At 45.3% G+C, this 26,655-nt stretch overlaps 1 protein-coding gene across 2 annotated transcripts in view; it reads left to right on the top strand.

The window, feature by feature from the left end:
* The window catches only part of TAOK1 (TAO kinase 1), a 1,246,355-nt gene that overhangs the window by 289,950 nt on the left and 929,750 nt on the right, over positions 1-26,655 (top strand). For both annotated transcript variants that reach the window (XM_086955104.1, XM_086955103.1), the window contains exon 4: positions 3,086-3,187. In XM_086955104.1, coding sequence (XP_086811230.1) covers positions 3,086-3,187 — 102 coding nt within the window. The remainder of the gene's footprint in view (positions 1-3,085; positions 3,188-26,655) is intronic.

The following is a 26,655-nucleotide window of genomic DNA, read 5'->3' as shown; positions in this document are numbered from 1 at the left end:
TCCCCAAAGATCTTAGAAGAAATTGGAGGAGGGTTACCCCTGAGTCTCTTTCTCAACACCTGAAGCACTCCAAGCCCTCCTTTCTCAAACGATCTGGAGGCTAGCATTTCAAACTTAAATAAATGGGTTAGCAGAGCTCTTGACTCTTTGCCCCCCTCCTTAAACCAGTGAATTAATCTAGAAGGTCCCCTTCTGCACCTTGGTATTCGGAGGAGATCAGAGCTAAAAAATATGAATGTAAAAAATTAGAACGTAGCTGGAGTCTAACCTACTCCGATGAAAGTAAAACTTGCTATCCGGCAACGCTTAAAGAGTATTGTAAGCTCCTCATTGGAAAAAAAAGATCCTTTCTTGCCAAAATGATTACCAACGCTAAGAACTCTTCTAGGGATTTTTTTTTAAATCGTGAAGTCATTCACAAACCCCCTTGCGCTTACCCACGTTCATCCTCCCTCACAGACACTGTGCAACAAAATCTCAGATTTCTTCGAGGAGAAAATCGCTCCAATGTATGCATCCTTCCCTGGTTCACCCGACGTTTCTCAGATGGCCAATGATCATAATCTGGAGCAGACCCTGAGGCCAGCCTTCTCAGAATTTGTGGAGATCTCGGTTGAAGCCTCGCTGACTGAACTTCAGAATTGCAAATCAGGGTCCCCTGGTGACCCCTGGCCAGCAAAACAATATAGTTCCCGTAGCAGAGTGTCTTAATCCCCTGGAAACATGCCTCTCTGCTACCCATACTAAAAAAAGCCAACAATGACCCTGAAATTACTAGCAACTACAGACCTATCTCTCTGCTCCCCGCTCCAGCGAAGGTTTTAGAGAAATGAGTGCACCAGCAACTGGCCGGGTTTATTGAGACCAACAGCCTCTTTCATGAATCCCAGTCTGGTTTCCGCCCAGGATTCAGCACTGAATCTGTTTTGATTGAAATGGCTGACTCCATACGCTGGGCAGTGGATGGAGGCTCTAAGGCCATGTTGGTGCTGTTAGATTTATCTGCAAAAAAACACAGTTGATGGACAGAATGCAGAACAATGTCTTGCATTCACCCCAGTACAAAGATCTGGGCCTAAATGCATAGTTTTTTTGCACTCCACACCACCCTAGGTCAGACAATGGCTATATGCAAATCAGCCTTGACCCTGTGCCTCATGGGAACAGTCCAGCTCGAACTACCAAGCCATGTCTTTCCTAGACCGGAATCAAGCATCCAAGGACCGGTTTCTGGCTACCGCAAACAAGAATCAAAAGCTTTGCACTAGAATACAAAGGAAAAATAATAAACCTTACAATCACATATGCAAATGATGAAGCAGTCCACACACAATCTGCAGCCAAGTTAAGGGGTAGGTGGGCTTAAGAGTATAAGGCTGATTTGCCCAGAAGCTGGGCAGAAACAGCCAAAATATTCACCCCTGTAAATGGGGAGCAGCCCTTGCCCAAGAGGCCACTCCCCAACACCCAAAATGTAAAAACCCTGGTGTCTAGTGGCTTCTGCCCCCTTGGGGAAAGATGGGCCTAAAAACATACGGCTGATCTGCCACCCAAAGAGGACTGAAATGGCCACAGTCATCCTCCCATAAAGGGGAGCCACCCTTTTCCAATGGGCCACTCCCCAACATAAAAAAAAACAAAACAAAAAAAAGAAATCCCTGGTGGCCTAGTGGGGCAGAAACTGCCAAAATAATGATTCCCAAAGGGGAGCGTCCCCACTCCAACATCAAAAAAAGAAAGAAAGAAATCCCTGGTGACCATATAGGGGGCAAAAACGGCCAAAATAATGCTCTCCAAAGGGTAGCGACCCTTTCCCTAGGGGCCGCTCCCCATAAACAAATTCCTGGTGATCTAGTGGGCTTGATAGTCCCCCTGGGGGACAGACACAGCCAAAGACATTGCCCCCAAAGGGAGTGACCCTTGCCCCAGGGGCCAGTCCCCACAAAGAATCCCTGGTGGCCTAGTGGGCCCAATTGAAAAAAAAAAGTGCAAGATTGGCCCGCTTGGGGGGCAGACACAGCCAAAAACATTACCCCCAAAGGGGAGTGACCCTTGCCTAAGGGGCCACTTCCCACAAATAAATCCCTGGTGGTCTAGTGGGCCAGATTTTGTTTGTTAAATGGCGAGATCTTCCCCCCTGGGGGGCTGCTACAAACTTTGCCCCCAAAGGGGAGCGACCCTTGCCTAAGGGGTCACTCCCCGCAAATAAATCCCTGGTGGTCTAGAGGGCCCGCTTTAGAAAATGGTAAAATCTGCCCCCTACCCAGAGGAGAAATGTGCCTCCTTTTTAAAGGACGCGCTGGAAGCAAATGGCTTCCAGCGCATCTAGAATCCTGTAATGACATCAGCGCGTCTCGCGCCCTGTCATTAGATGACGTGGAGGGAGGCGGGGGAGGCAGGGGGAGGGCTTCCCCTGCCTTCCCCGGTGGGGTCAGCTTGAAGGGCGGTCCATGGGGGGAGGGGAGGCGTAGCCTCAGCACTTCCCCGTGGGTGGGTGCTAGGATGGCCGGGAGCCGTCCAACGCACACGCCTTCCTTGATGTCGGGTAGCTCCCGGTCGTCTGATGCACAGAAAGGTTTAATGTGGCTGCCATGCTGTCATTTTAAAATGATGATAGACTAGTTACAATACCTCTTCTTAACAGACAACTGCTACTTTGCTTAGTTTCATTATTGAAATCATGTCTGTAATTTCAAGACTGCAACTTGTTTTCTTTTTTCTGCTTGGATTATTTTAATTAAATTTAGCTTGCGTACATTGTTGAGTTTGTGTTTAATTGCAGTTATGTTAGAGGGTGAAATCAAGAATGAGTCAGTGGATGGTTAAATGTGCATGTTTCATGACTTATTGAGTGCCTCAACCCATCAATGGCACTTTTATTCATAACCTAGATCTGTTTTCTTTGCCATAGCTTGTTGAGTTGGAAATTCTTAATGCTTCGATCAAATCGAAGCCATTTTGTTGTGTTCATAAACAGAGTTTATGCCTTGCAGCTTTTTAGTGAATAAGTGCATTATTAAAAAGTCTTGCTAGCAGCTAATGTCATATTTGTCATATATTTAAATAATTTTATTTTGCTCGACAGAAATGGCAAGACATTATTAAGGAAGTCCGGTTCCTGCAAAGAATACAGCACCCAAACAGCATAGAATACAAAGGATGCTACCTACGGGAACACACAGCTTGGGTAAGACTGTAACTTATGATTTCTATTGTGTCTACAAATTCTGGGTGTGCTGTTAGGAGTACCATGGGGTGACTACCGGGATGTTGGTTTGTAATCTTGTACAACTTCTCCTATATTGTGAAATTCAGCAAGGATAACGTTATATAAACTTCTTCATTTCGGATACCTTATTCTGATTTGAAAATGATCATTTTTGTTGACATTCCCTCCTGAAATAATACTAAATTTATGTGCATTTAGAGTTCCTCGATTTTGGTAATCTACTGCAGCAAGTGGAGTGAGCCTGGGCATTCCTTTTTTATTTAAATAGACGAGGCACTGATAAGTGATTTTGGCATAAGCTGCAATTGTCTATGACTTGCATTTCCTTAAAATTACTCCTCTTTCTTTTGCTGAAAAACTGTTATTTCAGTGTGCTTGTGATAATGCTCAAAAGAACCTTTTTTTCTGAATTAACCGCATGTGCGCTAGCGGTTTTCCCGCTGAGCGCTGAGATTTTAAAAATCCCGCGTTACGTGACAAGGTCAACTCGTCACACGCACAGCGCAGGTAACGCCCATGACGAGCTGACCTTGTCACACGCATCGAAGGGGTTAAAAAAAAAATAGAACTACGTATTTTAATACATGGAATTTCAAAGATTATTGTATTAGGCATGGGTAAACAAGGTCAGATCATACTGAAAGATTGCTTTCGTTCTAAATCTTCTCTCTTTCAACTCTTAACAACCTCACTATGAACGCCACTATAGCCCAATGGGGATCAGAACATCTATGCAATTCCTTCTTTAGGACTGCAGGGTATTTAATTAAAACCCACATCTGACTTTGCAAGCATGGCCTGTAGGATTTTCTCTTTACGATTTACGTACAGCTTCATACTGTCTTGGTATCTCTCCCCTTGCTCCTTCACTGTTGCAAAAATCAATGTCTTAACTACAATTACTAACTTTACTACACTTCTTAGGCCGCCACAGGTCCAACTTCGACTCTGGATTCCTTCCTCTCAGCAGCTCAAAAGATGATTCCCCAGTTATCGAATCTGGTGTTAGTTACCCAAGTAGTTTGAAGTGCCTTCGACCAAGACAAACCTCATTTTACTGACAATTGGACAGGCTCCCTAACAACACAGTTTAAACGTTCAATCTGATAGTTGGCTTGGTGGGTAATAGCAGATCTCCTATGTGCAATGGCACACTTAGATAAATATTGCCCAAACTCCTTGCTTACGAATTGGGACCCATTATCTGAAATCAACACTTGAGGCAGTTTCTCCCTATAAAAATATCCAATAGGAACTCATTCACGTCCCTTGATATTACCTCCTCTGTGATCCTAGCTTCTGTTCCAGGGGATCCTCATCAATAGTTATAAGCACTGAATATTCCCGCCAATGTGCGGGACCCCGGAAACAATATAAAAATATATATGTAAAAAACACATATATCTCGCTCCACATATATGTATGTACATATATTATTTTTCTCACAACAATGCAGCTCCATAATTGAGGGTAAAAACAATGTGAACACATATACATGCACTGCAATTATTTAGGAAGCAAAAGCGAAGAAAACACATTAGGTCAAACAATCTTTGAACTTTGTGTTTTAATGAGTAAACCACTCATAAATCCTGAAAATTGTTTGTAAATAGACATTGTTAGCCCTCAGGCTGCATTGTAAAAACAATAGCATAGAAAATGAAACCATTTTCAACAAAAACTGGCACTGTGCCTTTAAGGCAGCCATGACCCCAGGCTTCCCATCATGCCTCAGGGGTGACAGTTAGGTCAGTTGTTCTTTCCGGCTCCTTCAGTCAGGACCCTGGTGAAACAGCTCCTTTCTTTTTGACTTTCTGTCAAAAAATATTCCTATAAATCTACTAATTTTGCTTTCACTCGACGTCTTTTAGACATAGGGTGTTACCTAAACCTTTTTTAGGCTTAAAAAATGTATTTTTCCTGTCAAAGATGCCTTCTCTCTTTGACAAATGTCCTTCATGTGGAAAGAAGATGGCCAAGACTGACACTCATTCAGTGTGTATCCTGTGCCTACCAGAATCTCATTCCTCTAAAACCTGTGAACACTGCCAGGTTTTAACTTCCAGGACTCTTAAAGACCGTGAGAGAATTCGAGTTTATGGGCTTTCTGAGAGAGGAAGATCTCCCAAGAAGCAAAAAAGTCGGAAGGCGCGGTCGATGTCGAGAGAACCCCGACTGGTTCACATTCGACGTCGGGATCGGCGTTGGAGAAGCAGTCGACGGCGACGAAGAAGATGTCTTCAGCGTCTACATCTAAGGTACCTCCGTTACAGTCAGCGTCGAGGGATAGGTCACCGTCGAAGCAGAAGAGCTTGACGGCGAGCCGCCTGACGTCAAAGAAGCATCGTCATGCTACGACGTCGAGGCATTCTCCGTTGACGCCGGGCCATCGGCGTTCGACGTTGAGTCATCCTCCGTCGACGACTAGCCATGGTCGTTCGACTTCGAGGGAGCCTCTGTCGACACATCATCGGACGTCGAAGCGGCATTCGGACTCGAGGCACGCTCAGTCGCCGACAAAACAACGGCGATCGGCGTCGAAACAGCCTCCGTCGACGTCGAGCAGACAACCTTCAACGGCGAGATGCTCCACGTCGAAGGACAGTCATCGCCATCCGAGGTCGACGTTGGAAAAATCACGGTCGACGTCGAGAGAGCGTGTACCTGCTCGGCGCTCGGCGTCGGTACGACCACCGTCGATGGATCAGCAAAGATCCAGGGAACGGAGCGCTTCGCAGCCAGAGAACACTACTCCTGCAAGATCAAAGGAGAGGTCACCTTTGAAACAGGTGATTCAGGACAAGGAAAGTGACTCATTGGGCCAGGCTCACGTCCTAGGACCGCAGTTGGGTTCTCCAGGTTCAGCATCGGCTGCGGAGGTGGAACAATCTCCAGTGCAGGATCCTCCTGCCAAGAGAAGGAGGATCGCAGAAGAGAGATCTCGGTCGAGGTCTTCCTCTAGATCTCTTGTGAGTCTTTCCTCATCCTCCTCATCATCTCGGAGTGGCAGATACTCGGATGTACAAAGCTACGCATCGGATAGGGAGAGGTCCAAATCCCCTGCCAGATCTTAACAGGATCAAACGGATCAACCTCCACGGTCACGTTCACCAGTGAAGGATCCCATCCACAAATCTCCTACCATTCATCTTTCCCCAAGGTGGAATAGACCTCTTCACCACTGGGCAAAGGACAAGGAGACGGCAGATCGGCTAAGACGGTATCGAGACCAACCTCTTCCCCGCAGGGAACGGTCTCGTTCTAGGCACTCAAGTAAGAGAAAAACTTCTCGTCACAGAGAGCGATCTCGTTCTAGAACGCGTTCAAGCAGAAGATCTAGGTCCAGGAGGACACGTAGCTCTTCAAGTTCTTCGAGAACCCGATCTCAGAGCGTACTCTCCGACCCTAACAAGCAGTCCACGCTCGAGGATATCTCCAACTGAAGATATTTTCTCGTTCCAAGATATCTTGGGCAGGGGAGCCCTGAAGCTGGGAGTACCGATGACCGCTCCGCAAAACAAGACGACTGTCATATTTGAAACCCTGCAACACAGAACGGCACCCAAACCGTTGTTGCCTTTGGTCCCGGGTATAATGGAACCAGTGAATGAAGTCTTCCTCACTCCGGCAACGGTGAAGTCCGTTCCCGCGAGGATTCTCAAGAAGTATCGTCCTCCGGAGGAGGATCCTCTGTTTCTCAAAGCTGATCCCCCGCCAGATTCAGTAATCATTGCGGCGGCTAGAAAATCCAATGCGGTAGCTTCCTCATCCACGGTACCTCCGGATAAGGATAGCAAGGTGCAGGACTCATGGGGGAGAAGAGTTTGTAACACCTCAGCCTCTTTCCTCAAAGTCTCCAATGCGAAAGCGCTGCTCGGCAGGTATGATAGAGAGCTCTGTGGGACTCACTTCAGAGGTTTTCTGCAAAACTTCCTCAGGAAGATAGAAAGGACTTTGAGGAGGTTCTGATGGAGGGCGGTCAAGTCTCCAATCAGATTATAGGAGCGGCGGCAGATGGGGCAACGCTGGCTGCGCATGGCTATGTGCATGGAATCACAGCAAGGAGATCCTCGTGGTTACGCCTCACAGCATTGAAACCAGAGGCTCAAGCCAGAATCCTAAACCTTCCTTTTTCAGGCACGTCTCTTTTTGGAGCGAGTGCTGATGAGGAGATGCAACGGATGAAGACCGAGTGAGACACCCTCAAAGCCGTGGGGCTTGAGAAGAAAAAGGAATTCCGGAAGAAGTTCCGTTTGAACAACAAGGGTTCTTCGAAGCAGAGGGTTCAAACCCCTCACTGGCAGAAAGGCCAGAACCAGCAGGGCCAACAAAAGTCACAATACAAAGGCAAGGGCAATTCCAAAGAAAATGGAAATCAACGCCAAGGCAACAACTTCAATAAATCTCAGCAGAAGCAATGAGTCTTCACTTCCCCCAGCGCTGTTACCCACTCCAGTGGGGGGGAAGCATTGCGCATCACAGGACAAAGTGGCAGGCCATTACAAAAGATCAATGGATGTTGTCTACGCTGCAGAATGGGTACTGTCTTCGTTTCCATCGTCTACCTCCACCCGTTTCCCCGATGTCAACATCAAGCCACCAGCTACAAAGGTTAAAGAAGGAAGTACCGACACTCCTCGAAAAAGAAGCCATCGAGAGAGTTCCTGTGTCCCAAAGGGGGAAAGGAGTGTACTCGAGGTATTTTCTGGTCAGAAAAAAGGGCCAAAAGGAAGAATACAGGCCCATTCTGGACTTAAGAACACTCAATCTGCATGTACGAAAAGAAAAGTTTCGCATGTTGGCGCTTCACCAAATATATCCACATCTCAGGAAGGGGGATTGGATGTGTTCGATGGACCTTCAAGATGCGTACTTCCATATACCAATACGGCCTGATCACAGGAGATTCCTTCGATTCCGGGTGGGGACCTCCCACTACCAGTTCAAAGTCCTTCCGTTTGGGTTGAAGTCGGCCCCCAGGGTGTTCACGAAGTGTGTCGCAGTGGTGGCGGCAGCTCTACGCCGCAGGGGAGTCTTCGTATACCCATACTTAGACGATTGGCTGTTGAAAGGTCCAACTCCAGGCAATGTAAGGAATCAATTCCAGACATGCATAGAACTTTGTCAGCGTCTAGGACTGCATGTCAACTACAGCAAGTCTGTCTCTCAGCCCACTCAGAAGATCCACTTCCTAGGAGCTCTGCTAGACTCCGAAGTAGGAAAAGTGTTTCCTTCGGAGGAGAGACAGTTTTCGATAGCGCTCAAGTGCCAGCAAATTCTTCTCCACAGGTCTCAGAAAGTGCGGAAGATAGCCTCACTCTTGGGGTCGATGGCTTCCTGCATCTTCCTAGTACCGAATGCCAGACTTCGGATGCGTCCTCTTCAGCAGGATCTGGAGGACAAATGGGACCAACACTCAGATCGATGGGACGATCGGATTACTTTGTCGGAGGTAGCTCAATCTTCCCTCCAGTGGTGGACGAAGAGACAGAACATGCAGGTGGGAGTTCTCTTCCATCAACCTCCTCCTACACAAACGATCATCACAGACGCATCGTTACAAGGATGGGGGGCGCACATGGGTCCTCTACAAGTGCAGGGTCTGTGGTCTTCCAAAGAAAGCACTTATCACATCAACTTGCTGGAATTGAGAGCGGTTCACCTGGCTCTCAAAGCGTTCCTTCCCTCGCTTCAGGAGAAAATGGTTCTAGTACAGACGGACAACACCACCACGATGTACTATTTGAACAAGCAGGGAGGAACACGCTCAAGGACTCTGTCTCTGGAAGCTCAGCGCATCTGGCATTGGCTTCTGGCTCGCAAGTTGTCTGTTCAGGTTGTCTGTTCAGGCAGTCCACCTCCCAGGAGAGCAGAACGTGAGGGCGGGCGCACTAAGTCGGCACTTCGAAGACAAAGAAGACTGTGTTCTCAACGACGAAGTGCTAGACGACATTTTCCAGTCATGGGGTCGTCCTTCCATAGATCTCTTCGCGGACGACGTTAACACCAAATGCCCAAGCTTCGCCTCCAGGTTCTATCGACCAGGAACGAGAGGGAATGCTCTTTTAATCGACTGGTCAGGGCAGTTTGTGTACGCCTTTCCACCCCTTCCGCTGATCCCGAAGGTGGTGAGCAAGCTGAACCACTCGTGCACAACAATGATCCTGATTGCCCCCGACTGGCCGAGACAATGGCGGTACACGGACCTACTTCACCTGTCTGTGTCTCCTCACAAGAGGCTTCCATGCAGGCAGGACCTGTTATCGAAGATGAACGGGAGGATTCACCATCCCAACCTTCCGTCACTGAACTTGGCAGCATGGCTCCTGAGGTCATTCAGTACGGCCATCTAGGACTGCCACAGGACTGCATGTCCATTCTGAAAGAAGCACGACGGCCTTCCACAAGACATTCTTATGCATGCAAGTGGAAGAGATTCTATATGTGGTGCATGCAGAATGGTCACAATCCGGTAAAGAGTCAGGAAGAAGCAGTTCTCCCATACTTGTTGTACCTGACTAAAGCAGGTTTGAAGTTTAACTCCATTAAGGTGCATTTAGCCGCTATAACAGCTTATAGGCGATCACCTTCACAGACTTCTTTTTTTCAGCTTCCAGCAGTAAATGATTTCATGCAAGGTCTGAAAAAGGTGTACCCTCCTGTACGGCCTCCTTCTCCGCCCTGGGAGCTGAACCTAGTACTATCAAAATTGATGGGCCCTCCTTTTGAGCCCATTCATAAAGCTACTTTACAGCATATTTCCTGGAAAGCGGCTTTTTTGGTAGCGATTACGTCAGCCCGTAAGGTGAGCGAAATTCAGGCCCTCTGTACTAAAGAACCGTATACAGTGTTTCATTTAAACAGAGTGGTGCTCAGAACGCACCCTTCTTTCCTGCCGAAAGTGGTGTCAGATTTTCATGTCAATCAGTCTATCTCTTTACCCACTTTCTTTCCTAATCCCTCTACTCCAGCTGAGAGGGCGTTACACTCTTTGGACCTGAAAAGGGTTTTAAAGTTCTATCTGGACAGGTCCAAGTCTATTCGACATTCTGATCAATTGTTTGTTAACTACGGATCGATCAGAACTGGTCATGCAGCGTCGAAACGTTCTATCTCCAGGTGGATCGTTTCTTGTATCAAGCTTGCTTACCAATTGGCGCAGAAGCCTCTGGGGGGGTACTCCTAAGGCGCATTCCACTAGAGGTAGAGCAGCCACGGCGGCTTACCTGCATGATGTGCCCATGTCTGAGATTTGTAAAGCGGCGACCTGGAGGTCTGTCCATACATTTACTAGACATTACTGTCTAGATTCTGACACAAGAGCAGATACCCAGGTGGGTCAGGCCTCCCTGAGGAATCTGTTTAACAGCTGAGGATTTGGCTGTTATGATTTGGTTGGGTCATGTACTTCTCATTTACCTGCAGGTGGTTGATGGGCTTGCTATTCTATTCAGTGCTTATGACTATTGACGAGGATCCCCTGGAAGAGAAGGATAAGTTACTTACCTGTAATCCTAGTTCTCTTCCAGGGGTATCCTCATCAAAGTCATAAGCAACGCACCCGCCTCCCCAGGTAAATGAGATTTGGTACTGTTTTCAATCTTGTGGTTGAGCCCTGTCTTCAGGGTTATGCAAAGAACAACTGACCTAACTGTCACCCCTGAGGCATGATGGGAAGCCTGGGGTCATGGCTGCCTTAAAGGCACGGTGCCAGTTTTTGTTGAAAATGGTTTCATTTTCTATGCTATTGTTTTTACAATGCAGCCTGAGGGCTAACAATGTCTATTTACAAGCAATTTTCAGGATTTATGAGTGGTTTACTCATTAAAACACAAAGTTCAAAGATTGTTTGACCTAATGTGTTTTCTTTGCCTTTGCTTCCTAAATAATTGCAGTGCATGTATATGTGTTCACATTGTTTTTACCCTCAGTTATGGAGCTGCATTGTTGTGAGAAAAATAATATATGTACATACATATATGTGGAGCGAGATATATGTGTTTTTTACATATATATTTTTATATTGTTTCCGGGGTCCCGCACATGGGCGGGAATATTCAGTGCTTATGACTTTGATGAGGATACCCCTAGAAGAGAACTAGGATTACAGGTAAGTAACTTATCCATACTGCCACATTGTGAAATAATACACAAGGGCATAGAATTGTCTTTGGAGTCGCACTGAAAGGGCCCAGAACATCAATGCATAGTCTCCTACATGGCTTCTTCTACCGTGAAAGCCTGCAAGCCACTCAAATGGCAAACGCTACATGCAATCAGAATGAACGTTAACCCTGCCCTGGACATATTCAACATGAAATTGTTATGACTTCAAGCTTAACAGCTAAATTTGCTGACTGAGCTACACATAATGTCCTGCCACCAAGTGATAATATACTCAGATTTGTTTGTTTTCTGTCCTGAGAACAATTTGCATACCCCATAAACGTAGTCTGAAGATGTTGGTAGCCCAAGTGCATGCCAGGAGCTCTCTTTCTACAACTGGATAATTGTTCTGACTCTTTCAGTGTTCTGGAAGCATACAATTCAACCCTCCTGCTCCCTCTATTGTGTTGTAATTACACTGCCTAAAGACTGCAGTTACTTGCATCACCTGTAAAAACACATTCTTTGCCCATCTCAAATGATCTTAGTAAATGTGTACGCACCATTTCACTTTTATGTTCCTCAAGTTTTATGCTGTTCTGGCCCCATTCAATAGCACCTTCTTATTTACTCCAATATTGAAGCTTTCATAGATTCACATGCTTGAATCATTCCCCATCGTCGATATGAGCCCCACGGTACCTTATAATAGAAATGCAATGTTAAACCTAGATTAGAAAGACCCTAGGTCCTTCAGTTTTGTAACGTTTCCGAGTCCTTTTTTAAAAAGAGACCAAACTTAGGTTTGGACCAATCAGAATGCCCTGGCCTCTAGAACACTCCTGTGAGTAGCTCCAGTCCCTCGGATTGCATACCACACGTCATGCTAGGGAGTCTCCACTGGGCTCTGCTCAGTTATACCTGTTCTGAACTATTCCAAGAAATTCCAAACCTTATTACCTCAGAGGTATACAGATTTATCCATAATATGAGTTTGTCTGTATTTCTTGACTTCAACTCTGGCTCCATCATGTTAGATAAAAAAAGAAGTGTCTTTTCAGGGCCTGTTCAACCTGCTGTAAGAAAAAGCATAATTCGGATGATCCTCAGGAAGACTGTAAATATTGCACTTATCCAGCACATAAGGCCAAAGAATGTAAGGTATGTCCTACCTTTTCTACATAAACTCTGAAGGACAGCTGCTAATATGGCTCCAAAAACTTAAAACCAGGAAGGAGCCTGGTCTGATGATGACAGGGCTTCATGCTCCTCAAGAAGATTACAGAAGAGGGAGTTATCATATCATTCTCACTCTTCTCTGAGGCAGACTAAAAAAGCCTAAAGAAAGACCCTCATGGGTCTTACAGAGGGTGCAGTACTTCAAAATCTCCTCAGAGAGGTGAGGTTTCTTCTAGGGGAAAAGAAAAAAGAGAACTATCAGACTCCTCAAAAAAGCCTGAAAACGCTGTGTCTGAACCGCCCACACCACCTCCTAAATTCTCTCACTCCTTCAAGTAACAGCCATCTTCACCATCTACTTCCGTCAAATCTCGTCATCAGCACTGTTGACAAAGAAGACATTCAGGGTGGCGTCTAAGACCTTTACCACGAGTACCATATCCACACCGACTATGTCATTGTCTTTAACAACGACTACATCCTCGTTGACAGATCGTACACATAGACCACTGACGCTGAAGATTACTTTGACCTTGTCGACGACGGTGAACACAGTTCCTCAATCAAGGACGATGTTGCCACTGTCGACGACATCTTTCTGGTCAACATAAGACAGTACATTTTTTACATCATTGATGTGACGAGAGGAAAAATTTAAAAACAAAACCATATAAGATATTTAACTCCTGCACATACCTTTCCAAGCAAGGTGTTGCCACTGCTGCCATCCCACCTATTGGATGAAGAAGATTTGGATAAGGAAGGGCCTTTAGGGGTTGGGCAAAGCCATCCGAGCTTCATGTTAAGTGCCAGGACAACGAGTACAAAGAGGGTGATATGAGGTATGAGGAGCAAGGACATTACTCCCCTTGATACCAAGAGGAAACAGTGTGTCTGCCTTCCTCATTAGTTGGAGACCTGCAATTCATGCTCTGATTACAGAAAGCAATTTCCGCCAGCATCATCTACTACTGTGTACACTTCCTCACCTATAAGATCTCCATCTGGGTATCCATCTACTCCACAGATTGAACCTTTGTTACTGCCTACGCCGGTAAGACATACTCCACAAACAGATCTCCTGCAGGACCCAGGAACTTCCGATGACATTAGAGAAGAGTGGGAGCTCCGCAACCCGCACTAGGAATGAAATGCTTATCTCATCTACGAAATCAAGAAGGTATTGTTCCTGTAGTAGAAGGAAAGGAGGAAACAGTTTGGTAATCCCCTAGAAGGTCCCCTCAAGATCAATACAACCAACAATACCAAGAGGAAATGGTGTGTCTGCCTTCCTCATTAGCTGCAGACCTGCAATTCATGCTCTTAGATTACAGAAAGCGTTTTCCGCCAGCATCATTTACTACTGTGCAAACTTCCTCACCTATAAGATCTCCACCTGGGTATCCATCTACTCCACAGATTGAACCTTTGTTACTGCCTACGTCGGTAAGAGCGTTTTCCGCCAGCCTCATCCAATACTGTGCAAACTTCCTCTCCTGTAGGATCTCCATCAGGGCAGCATCTACTCCACAGATTAGTCATTTGTTACTGCCTATGTCGGTAAGACATACTCCATAAACAGCTCTCCTGCAGGACCTAGCAACTTCCGATGAGACGAGGGGAAGCTCCGCAACCCGCACAAGGAATGGAAAGATTATCTATTACCTACTAAATTAAGAAGGTATTGTTCCTGTGGTAGAAGGAATGAAGAAACCGTTTGCTATCCCTTAGACTGTTTTAATTTGTTCTACACCTACTCCACCCTACACATTCCATACCTGCATCATTATGACTAAAAACTAGAAAGATCTCAGTGACGAGCCGTCTCGCGGGACCTGTAGGGCATTACAGCACCGGCCCGACGAGGAGCATGACCTATGATGAGGCATGGCATCCATTTGGATGTGTGAGGGCAATAAGAAATAATCACTAGAATCCCTGGGGATTCTCCAACCTAGCCTCTTCCCTTTCATTCTCCTACAATAACAGTACCTTCTTGTTTTAGTGATTGTTTTAGGAGATTGGGTACTGGACCTTCATTATCTATTACTTACATTATCATTTCCGTAGCCAACTCCTGTGGATTCCCCACCCAAAGACATTGGGGGATTCCATAACCTACTACAAACAGCAGCAGAAAAGTGCACCCTGCCCATGCCCACCACACCAGTGGACTGCTTTCTTTATGATTTCAAGAAGCCCTTTCGGAAGTGAGAGCTATGCCCAATGTGATCTGCATATGGGATGAGGGCTTATAAGTAATTAAGAATCCGGCCACGGTGACTGCAGTTGTACTGCGCTTGGATAAATATTTCAAGGCTTAATAGGATGCATGTTTCACTGGTCACCCAAAGCCTGATCCAGTTATTACTCAGGCAGCCCAGCGCAGATCTAAGAATTCCTGTGTGCCAATTTCTGTGCCTCTGGGCAAGGAGGGTAGGCGCTTTGATAATATTGATAAGCACTTTTGATTCATGTCAGTGCTTATGGTTAAAGCTGCAAATTCCCTGGTGGTATTCAGACGATATGATCTCCAAATGTGGTCCGATATTGCTATATATCTGGACAAGCTTCCAGAGGCCCAAACATTTTGACGGGAAGAAAAGCGCACATCATCGAAGGTGATGGATTGAGCCATTGACATTGCCACTACGGCATTCAGACAACTTGCAGGAGCTACTGTGTTAAAGAAGCAGGGCTCACTCAAAGCTACCTCTTTTAGGCGGGAGGTCCAAAACAAGATCTTGGATCTGCTCTTCGAGGGTGAAGCCCTTTTCGGCAATCATATTGACGAAGCTCCACAAACCATAAAACAGACACTGATCGTGCTAAATCACTGGGCACACTTCAATATCGTAAATTGCCTTTTAGAGGCGCCAGGGGAAGGGAACTTCCCTCCTACAGAGGAGGTTACTAACTATGTTGTTACCCCTCATATTCATCTGCCTCTCAGCAGTTTTTACCTCAGTACTCACAACGGCAACGACCACAAACAGCCTACAATTGACTAGCACCAAGAGGAAGAGAGGGATGCCAGGGAAAGGGCACTGACCAATGTCAATGACCGCTTACAGACTGCAACTACTCTCCTTTTTTCCTCCTTTCAGGCTAGGAGGAAGAATATTCAAATCAAAAGGGGGGGGGGGGAGCTTGGAATAAAACTTTTCTTCTATGTATCATTATATTCTCGGGGGAGGGGTGAGTTAAGTCTGCTGGTTCAGTAATTTCTTTGAGGATACAGGAGGTATTTTTAGACTTTATTTGATGGATCCCACCGGTACTTTCCCTCGAGAGGAGGAGGTACTCATCTAGGGAAACGAGTACCTAGGTGCGAAACCCAATGATGATGGCGCTCAAACAATAATGCCGCAGTGGTGAATAATATATGCCGCTTACGGCTAAAAGTTTGGTTGAGAGTTTCAGGAATAGAGTGGTTCAGACCAGCCGAATTCACTTGTCCCCCCTGTTTTTGATTGAGAATAGGAGGAAGAATATACAACTGTATTCAATGCTGGCAAGACATAACAGACCAATTGGTCTTAAACCTTATTCAGTTTGGCATACATTAGTATTCATCCAGACCCCTACCACCATCCTCACCTCCAACCTCCATTCTGAAACTTCTACATCTTCTCAAGTTGGAGGTCAAAACCATATTCAAGAAAGGAGTGATAGAAAGAGTTCCTGCATCACAACAAGAAAAGGGATTCTATTCCTGTTTCTTCTTGATCCGCAAGAAGTTGAAGGAGTGGCATCTAATTCTAAACCTGAGAAGTCTCAACACCTATCTCAAAAAACTGTCATTCTGCATGGTAACATTGCAGGATGTTCTGCTACTCCTAAACAAAAGAGATTATATGTCAACCCTAGACTTCCATGATGCATATTTTCACATCCACCCATAGCACAGGAAATTTCTAAGATTCAAAGTAGCCGGCAGCCATTACCAGTTCAGGGTTCTTCTTTTTGGCCTGAAGTCTGCCTCTCGAATATTCACAAAGTGTACAACACCGTGGCATCCTTCTTGAGGAAACACAAGCACCAGATTTTCCCATATTAAGGCGGTTCATTAGTCAAGGCACTTTCTAATCACGCTGGACAGAGATTGACAGCTGTTTGCACAACCCTATTTACAGAGCTGGGCCTCACACTGAATCCGTAAAAGTCAGTTCGCTACCCATCAAGAAACAAAGTTCTTGGGAGTAGTGCCCAGTACTACTCGGCAAGGCATACCCCACATCAGGCAGGCAAATTCAAGCCAATGTCTTAAGCAAAATTGGTACAAAGAAAAAGGTCTCTTTTAATTCCCTCCTACAAGTCCCTACTAGGGATGATGTCATCATGCATCCCCCTAGTTCCAGTCTGTCTACAGGTGTGTTGGCTCCAGGAAGAACTCGACAGACAATGGGTACAGGCAACAGAGTTTTTCGATAACCTCACCAAAGTCACTTTGTCCATGGCCAAAGCCCTTCCTGGCGGACGCGACAAGCCAATCTGTCAGTCGGCCTTTCTTTACTAAGTCTGTCTTCTCCACAAGTCATTACCACCGATGCTTTCCTAGACAGATGGGGAGTGTACCTTCTAGACCTGCAGGTTAGCGACAGGTGGCAAATGTCTCATCGCCATTTCCATATGAATCTGCTCAAGGCAGTGCACATAGCCTTCCAGGCTTTCTTTTCAAGAATAATAAAGTGCACTGTGCTCATCCACAAGGACAATACGACCACGATGCACTACATCACCAAGCAGGGCGTTACAAGATCACATCTCCTGTCCTAGTAGGCGCAAAGCATCTGGGAATGGTTGATCTGCCACGGAGTGCATCTCTGAGCATAACATGTCCCAGTAAAGCAGAACTCAATAGCAGACACTCTTAGCAGGCTTGAAGACCTCTTACCACGAGTGGGAGCTGGATCAGGAAATACTCAAGAACATCTTCTTTCAGTGGGGCAAACGGGATCTCAACATCTTTGCAATCCCCCTGAACCGGAAATGCTGGTTCTTTGCAAGCTGGCATCATCATCACGGATCACGGAGCATTTTCGATTGCATGGTCCAGAATCTTTGCTTACCCCATTCATCCCATACCTCTCCTTCCGAGAGTCCTCATGAAAATGAAGGCCAAACCATGCAAGATAATTCCCATAGGCCCTAAGTTGCAATTCTAGAATTGGTTTGCGGAACTGCTACTCCTTTCAGAGTAACCCCTCTACTGACAGTGAACCACTGGTGGTGTATGGTTGGTGCTGCCTTGTGCCCCCCCTGTGCTTGCCTTTACCCCCAGGGCTTGTGCCTTAAAACCGCAGGTACTTACCTGCAACCAGAACCTCTTGTGGGTGCCCCCAGTCTCCATTAAGGAAACCTGTTTCGCTTTAGGAAAGCCCTAAAGACAATTCTATTTAGAACAGTGCTGAGCTCAGTATAGACCTAGCTCGCCTCCTGTTGCTGCCCGAGCTGTGATGTCATTGCGGTCAAAAGCGCCCTGAGACCTGTCGGTGACTTGGCGCTATATAAGCCGACATAAACATAAACATAAACATTGACTAACATTGGGCCCTGCGACCTCTGCATCCGGCCTCCCCAGTGCAGCTGGTGGTGCAGTACCAACCTTGAGCTGACTCTTGCCCACTGTTGGTCTAAACTGGATGAGTAAGTAAGTATTTACCTGTAAATGTACCAAACTGTTAAATTGCATTGTATTTCTTGGTATTGCACAAAATGTCTATCTTTTACATTGCTAAGTTACTGGTACTGTTGATTTGACACCACAAAGTATTTTCAGTATCACTGTAAATTAGTTCCATTGCTTTTGCAAACACATTTTCCTTTACCTGAAAAGTATTGCTATTTTAAAACTGGTACTTACCTGCCAACAAGTTCTCTTGATTGTAGAAATAAAAGTAACAAAGTAATATTTGTATGCAGAACAATTGGTGTTGGATTCAGTCTTTGAGTGTGTGTACTCATTTCTTTCCTGAGTGTGTACAGCAATTTCTTAACACAGCGCACTGATAAGACTGACTGATCAACCACACTATGACAAAAAAGATTAAAGTATTATCTACTTTAACCTCTGTAAAGCCTCAGGTGATCCCCTGTACTCTGTGCACACTGTACCTTACTTTGGTATACTTTATATAGAGCCTGCTTTCTACACATACCTTCCAACGCCTGCGCAGAAAGTGCAAACAAAACCTATTGCCTTAAATGGAAACAAGTTTGCATATGGTGCCAACAGGCCAATATACATCCCCTTTCTACTTTGCCTGAAGAGATCCTTCCATATCTTCTGTAGTTAATATGCTCAGAATTGGCTCATGCATCCATCAAGGTCCATTTAGAGGCCATCTCCCACTTCAGGCGGTCATCCAAGTCAACGTCATTATGTTTTGCCAAAATAGAAAAAGAATTGCTCAAAGGATTTTCCACCAGTTAGGCCTCTGACTCCACTCTGGCAAATAAACGTTGTGCTCTCACAGCTTAGGAAGCATCCGTTTGAACCCATTCACATAGCAGATTTTAAATTCCTTTCCTGGAAAGTGGCTCTCCTCGTAGCTTTGACCTCTGCCAGACATGTCCTCACCAAACAGGAGCCTTTCTTTCAATTTAGGGACGATAGTGTGATTCTTCGCACAAACCCGAAGTTCATTCATAAAGTCCCTTCAGACTTTCATTTAAGTTATCCTGACATCCTAAAAACATCTTTTCCAGACCCTTCAAAGCAAGCCGAAAGGGCACTGCATTCTTTAAACATCAAGAGTTGCATGAAGTTCTATTTAGACAATTGTTTGTGGCTTATAGTGCCCCACGGAAAAGGTATCCTCTTTCGAAACAGAGCATTGCTAGGTGGATATCCAGTGCAATTCCCTTCTGCTGTGAAGTGGCAGGCAAACAGTTACAGACGTCGTTGCACACCTACTTTACAAGAACTATGCCTTCTTCAAAGTCGCTGTTTACTGGTGTGCTACTTCAAGAGATTTGCCGGACGGCTACCTGGAAAAATAAGCACACCTTTGTGCCTGGAGACCCTCACGGGTGAGCAGTTGCGCTTTATAAACCCCTGATTGACCTTTACAAAGCTTTGCTGCTTGGAATGTGCATTTCACAGCAACGCAGCAGTAGGCCAAGCAGTGCTAAGCCATCTTTTTCAATGAAGGTGAGCTATCTCCTCCTTCCCACTATCCTCTTACTTGTTATGCATATTTTCATATTATAATTGTAGATGAGATTAAATATATGTTTGTGACTTGTGAGCTGTAGATCACATGCTGTGCATAGCTCGCCATCTAGTGTTGGGTCCTCATGTTTACATTTTGTTTTTCTTCAAAGAAGTCTTTCCAGTCACGAGGTAGGTGACTCCTCCTTTTGGTGATAGTGCGCATGGGCATTGACTCCATTGTTAGATTGTTTTTTTCCGCCAATGGGTTCGGAGATGTGAATTGCTGCGCTCCGGTTCGGCAGAGTTTCTCGGGTTCCCTTCAACGCGCAATCCACTACCCTCAACGGTATTGTTTCTCGGTCGCGTTTCCCATTCTCTGTGTATCTGTTCCAGCCAAGAATCGTCGATTAGAAAACTTTTTGAGGGCCGTTGGGCATTCCCGCGCCAGGCTTGCTAGCAGTCAATGGAACGGACTCCATTAAAGTTCTGTCCCGGGTGTTGCGCTAAGTTTCCACACACCGACATGCATGAAGTGAGCAACCTCTGTTTGTCCCCGGAACATAACGAGAAAGACTGCGACGCGTGCCGATCGTTTCCATTGAAGAAGACTCTTTGTGACCGTCTGGCTCGATGTCAAGAGATGCATCAGCAAGGCAGCTTCGTTCCGGATATTTTCGGAGAAGATGCGGACCAAGAACACGCTCCAGGAAGAAGAGGAGCAAGTTACACTGGGACACACGTACCATGAGTACAGATGCCCCCTTGCCCCAACAAACAAAACCTAAAAAGGCTCCAGTCCTTCCTCTGCCGGTGGGCCAAGTTTGGCACAGAGAAAAAGTTTAGAGCACCCCGCCCTCGGGCCCTGCGCCGAAACACCAAGAAAAGCCTTCCAGCTCTGGATCGAGCCGGCCACCTAGCGGCACCGAACTGAGATCCTCGGCGCAGACACCCAAGCATGTCCATCCTCCATCTTCATCCAAGCCTAAATCTTTGGTACCGAAGACTTCGGAGCAGAAACTTTAGACACCGAAAACTACAACTAAAGAGAAAAAGACTCCAAAAAAAGAGTTTCGGCCCGATGTTCTACCTCAGGATCCAAGACAAAAGGAACTGGTTATCAACCCAGATACTGGACACATTTATGCCAAATTACCTGAAAAAGGAAATTGCCACATCAGGATGAGCATCATATACCTCTAAAGAAAATTAATATCGGGGCAAACCATCACCACCTTCTATTCCACCTACTAATTCTCACCTACTCATTACCCCACTAATTCACCACCGCTATCACCTGGCCCACAGGATGATGGGGATGGGGGATGGAGATAACAGGCCACACGATGTTGACCCATGGGAGGATTATAATACTGAGTTACATGCACTGATTTGTATCCGTCTAAGCATTATGACAATATAGGTTACATTGAGCTTCGTAATAGGACTGCTCACTATCATGCGTTGGAATTACATAAAGAGACTTTAGAGGAGGACTTCTTATTCAAGACCTTAAGCTCCACTCAAAAAACAACACACACTTTACCAAAGTTTAAGGGAATGCTTAAGCATGCAGATACGGTTTTCAAAGACCCTGTCAGGGCAAGAATAATCACGCCCAGGGATGAGAAAAAATATAAACCAGCACCCACTGACCCTGCTTACATTAAAGGTTAGCTGCCCTTAGACTCTTTGGTGTTGTCTAATGCTCATAAAAAAGCAAATTCAACAGGTGTGGCCCCTCTTTCTTATAAAGTGTCCAAGTTAATTGAAGCCTCTGGGAAAATGGTAGCTTCTCAGGTAGCTAATCACTGGTGCATTGCCAATGCTCAGGCTTTGCTAGCCAGATATGCTAGAGCTCATTATGATGAGTTGGAAAAACTTATCCAATATCTGCCTGATGAGCATAAATCTAAAGCAAATGATCACATACAAAAAGGAAAACTCATTACCAATACCTCCATCAAATGTGCATTAGACACAGCAGCACGTGCAGTGAGCACAAGCTTGTTGCTACGCAGACACGCATGGTTAAGAATTCAGGTTTCAAACTTGTGGTGCAGGCCTTCATTCTTAATCAACCTATTGACAAGGAACACCTATTTGATCCAGCAGTTGACACCTCACTGGTGAAAATGAAAAAGGACACTGAGGTTGCAAAGTCCATGGGGCTTTACAATTACCTGCCAGTAGAAGTTCCATTCGCCGCTCTTTTTACAGGGGTGGTTCCAAAACTGTTACCTCAGAAAATCCCCCCTCCTATTACAAGGGCAACAACCAATCACCCTCATCAAGAGGATATTTTTAGAGTAGGTTTTAGAAGAAACAATGGTAAGGAAAGAGGCGGAGGCAACTCCACACACACTTCCCCCGCTAATAACAAACAGTGACTTCCTACCACTACCCTCTGATCATTCCACTCCTGTCGGGGGACGTCTGTCTCAATTTCTCCCTGTCTGGAACATCATCACCTCAGACAAATGGGTTCTACAAATTATCCAATATGGTTACTGCTTGGACGTTACAGACACTCCCCCCAAACATTCTTCCAAGATCACATGCACAGAAATATCTCGCCCTTCTAAAAAAAAAAAAAAAAAAAGGTTCAATCTCTGTTAGAAAAAGGAGCAATAGAGCCAGTCCCATTAAAACACGAAGGAACCATAGTATACTCCCTACACTTTTTAATTCCCAAGAAGGACGGGTCTCGCAGGCCTATACTGGACCTCAGAGATCTAAATCTATACATTCAATGAGACCACTTTCACATGGTCACTCTACAACAAGTACTTCCGCTCCTTTAACAAGGTGACTTCCTGTCCACTCTAGACTTAAAGGATGCCTATTTCCATATCCCAGTACATCCTGCTCATCGCAAATACCTAAGCTTTGTAGTAGCAGGACAACATTATCAGTTATCAGAGTAAGTACCGCACCCAGAGTTTTCACCAAGTGTTTAGCACTACTCGCAGCTCATCTTCGCAGGCAACATATTCACCTCTTCCCATACCTGGACGATTGGCTCTTAAAAGCCAACTCGCAAAAAAGCTGTCTCCATCACACTCTCAAACAGTGCAGTTGCTCCACGATATTCGGTTCACAGTGAATCTGCCTAAATCCCATCTACAGCCATCCAACACACAGGCGTATCTTGGAACCACAATAGACACACGAAAGGCTTTGGCCTATCCCAATTCGGCCAGAATCTGCAACATGCAGTTCCAACCTCAACACTCATTGGCAGCTCGAGTGTTCTTGAAGTTACTGGTGATGATGGCGTCTTGCATACTAATAGTCCCTTACGCAAGACTTCACATGCGTCCCCATCAGGAGTGGTTAGCACATCAGTGGAACCAGGCTCAGGGTCTGTGTTGGTGAACGGCCACACCATCGCTCTTTGCAGTGGTGGAATACACAAAAGGGCAGCCCTTCATTGACCCGGTTCCACAGCTAATGCTAACAGCAGACTCATCACTCACTGGTTGCGGCGCCCATCTCCAAACGCATACAATTCAGGGCATGTGGACCTTGCAACAAAAGCAGCTTCATATAAATCATTTAGAACTACTAGCGATTTTTCTAGCGCTCAAAGCGTTTCAAGTTCATCTAGTAGGCAAAGCTGTCCTGATCCGTACAGACATGACCGCAATGTACTCCATACAAAAACACTTTCTCCAGCTGTCGCAACTAGCACAGCCCATCTGGACATGGGCCATACATCACAGAATATTTCTCCTTGCAGAACACCTTCCAGGAGTAAACAATCAGATTGCTGATCTACTCAGTCGTCAAAAACATATCCACAAATGGGAACTTCACCCTCAAGTTCTCCTCCCATTGTTCAAAATGTGGGGATTTCGAGACCGATTTGTTCGTCAGAAACCTAAACGCAAAGTGCCCACATTTCGCATCCAGACATTCCACACATTCACACATTGTCCAAGGGCAATGCACTATTGATGAATTGATATTTGCTTACACTTTTCCGCCTCTCCCGCTCATTCCATTAATGGTTCGGAAGCTCAGACAGGTGCCCCTGACATTAATCCTAGTTGCTCCCACATGGGCCTTACAACCCTGGTTCACAACTCTATTGTCCTCACCAAAAACTACACCGGACTTCCAAGCTGCTCACTCAGAGCCATAGAGAGATAAGACACCCAGATGCCAGCCATCTCAACCTTGCGATCTAGCACCTGAAATCTTAGAGTTTGGTTACCTCAATCTTCTGCCAGACTGCATGAACATTTTCAAGGAGGCTAGACATCCTACTACAAGAGCATGCTATGCAGCAAAGTGGAAGCGTTTTGTGATATACAGCAATAAAAATAACACAGATCCATTGGACGCTTCAGTTCTAAATATCATCTGCTATTTACTACATCTACAGCATTCCAATTCTTCCATATGCTTACATCTTGCTGCAATAGCTGCCTACCTTCAAAACAGACATCTGTCTCTTTTTAAAGTGCCTGTCATCAAAGCATTCATGGAAGGTCTTAAAACAATCATTCCTCTGAGACTTCCACCTGCTCCAGTGTGGAAACTAAATATTGTCCTCACAAGGCTAATGGGTCCACCCTTTGAGCAATTGCATAAATGTGAAATACAATTTCTTACTTGGAAGGTAGCTTTCCTCATAGCTACCACATCTTTGAGGAAAGTGGGTGAGATCCAGGCACTAACCATAGAAGAACCATTCTTACAAATACATCAAAACAAAGTGGTTCTTTAGACCAATCCTACATTTTTACAAAAGGTCATTTCTGCCTTTCACATCAACCAATCTGTTGAGTTGCCTGTGTTCTTTCCTCAACCAGATTCTGTGGTAGAACGTGCTTTACACACTCTAGATGTGAAAAGAGCAATTCTTTACTGTTAAGAAAGGACAAAACAAAACACCTATTTGTTGCTTTTGTTCCACCGCATGAATCCAATATCAAAATCAGGCATTGCAAGGTGGATAGTAAAATGCATTCAGATATGTTATGCAAAAGCAAAAAGAACTTTAACAATTCCTCCTAGAGCGCACTCCACTCGCAAACTAGGGTCTTCTATGGCATTTCTAGGAAACATACTCATAGATGATATCTGCAAAGCTGCAACATGGTCACACATTCACAAAACACTATTGTGTACATTTGTTAGCAAGACAGCACGCTAGTGTGGGCGAAGCAGTTTTACGTACACTCTTTTAAACCACTGCAACCGCTACAGGTTAGCCACCGCTTTGGGAGATAACTGCTTTTTAGTCTATGCACAGCATGTGATCAACAGCTCACTTGCCTTGAACCGAAAATGCTACTTACACAGTATATATCTGTTCTTGGCATGTAGAGGAGTAGATTTGCATACATCCACCCGCCTCCCTGTGTACCTATACCTGTTGCAGTTACATCTTACTTGGATACATACATACATACATACATACATGGACATCCTTTACTACTCTTACTAACTCCATTATCACCCTCTGGGTCAAACAATCGAACTATGGAGTCGATGCCCATGCGTACTATCACCAAAAGGAGGCGTCACCTACCTCGTGACTGGAAAGACGTCTTTTTTAAGAAAAACAAAGTGCAAACATCCGGACCCAACACTAGATGGCGAGCTATGCACAGCATGTGACTCTACAGCTCTGCATGACAAGAACAGATGCATACTAGGTAAGTAGCATTTCCCTTGTATGATGATGTATACATATGTGTGTATACTTGGCATTTACGTTACAATGTTCTACATCACTGCTATGTAATCTGATTCAGCATGTGAATCTATGAAAGCCCCATACTGGAGTAAGAAAATAAGTTACTTACCTGTCACTGTAGTTCTCCAGCATTGGAATCTTTCAATTCACATGCGACTTACCCACCTCCCCTGGGAAGCTCACCTCTCTCTCTCTTTGTGGGTGTATCTCCTACACCCTAGCTTTGAAAATCTGAGGGACTGGTGCTTCTCAAAGGAGTTTTCTAGAGGGCTAGGCATTCTGATTGGTTCCAACCTAATTATGCTCTTTTTTTTTTTAAATGACTAGGAAGTGTAACAAAACTGAAGGGCCTAAGGCCCTTCTAGTGTATGTTAAACATTATATTGCTATTATAAGGTACCTTGGGACTCCCCTCTCGACGACTGGGAATGATTCAAGAATGTCATCTATGAAATATTCCAATACTGGAGAACTACAGTGACAGGTAAGTAACCTATTTTCTTAGCAGGCATCGCTACATATCAACATTAGTAGAATATATCACAGCAAACTTTTAATAGAATTCAGTCAACTCTAGGGAAGATGACTGTTCATTGAACTGCGGAATTGGTGCTTCCACTATTGCTTAAATATTATCGAATGGTAGCACTTCTTGATGTGGAGTCTAAGTACTTTGCTAATATTCTATTGGAGGAGCTACAGGCCTGGACCGAATCAACCGGACGCCTTCCCTTCAACCAGACGGGCTTCGTGGCTAATTCCGGTACTTCAACCAACTTGCTAACGCTAACCGTCTTGATGGAAAAAGCACCCTGCCAACATATCCAGCTGCACTGCTGCTTTGTAGACTTCAAAGCAGCCTTCGACCGTGTGCCCAGGGGCCTGTTATGGCAGAAACTAAAATCATGGGGCATTCCACAGCCTCTTCTTCAGGCAGTAATTCAACTACACACGGACACATGGATAAGAATAAAGCTAGTCGAATGCTGCCATGTCTCCAGGAAGATCCAAACCGAAACAGGAGTCAAACAAGGGTGTGTAATGGCCCCACTTCTTTTCAACTTCGACAGTGTAAACTGCCACCCTCCCCAACTCGACGGGACGCGTATAACCAACTTGCTTTACGCCGATGATCTGGTGCTTTTAAGTCACACAAAAGTGGGTCTACAGAGACTACTGGATGAATTGCTACCCTATACGACAAGAAACCATCTAGAGCTTAACTTGTCAAAAACTAAAACCATCTCTTTTGGGAAGCAAAAAAGGTCAACAGAA

Source organism: Lissotriton vulgaris, chromosome 2_1 (assembly GCF_964263255.1).
Source record: "Lissotriton vulgaris chromosome 2_1, aLisVul1.2, whole genome shotgun sequence".
Taxonomy (NCBI): Eukaryota; Metazoa; Chordata; class Amphibia; order Caudata; family Salamandridae; genus Lissotriton; species Lissotriton vulgaris.
Note: the sequence above shows the minus strand (reverse complement) of the source record. Positions and strands in the feature narration are given on the sequence as shown.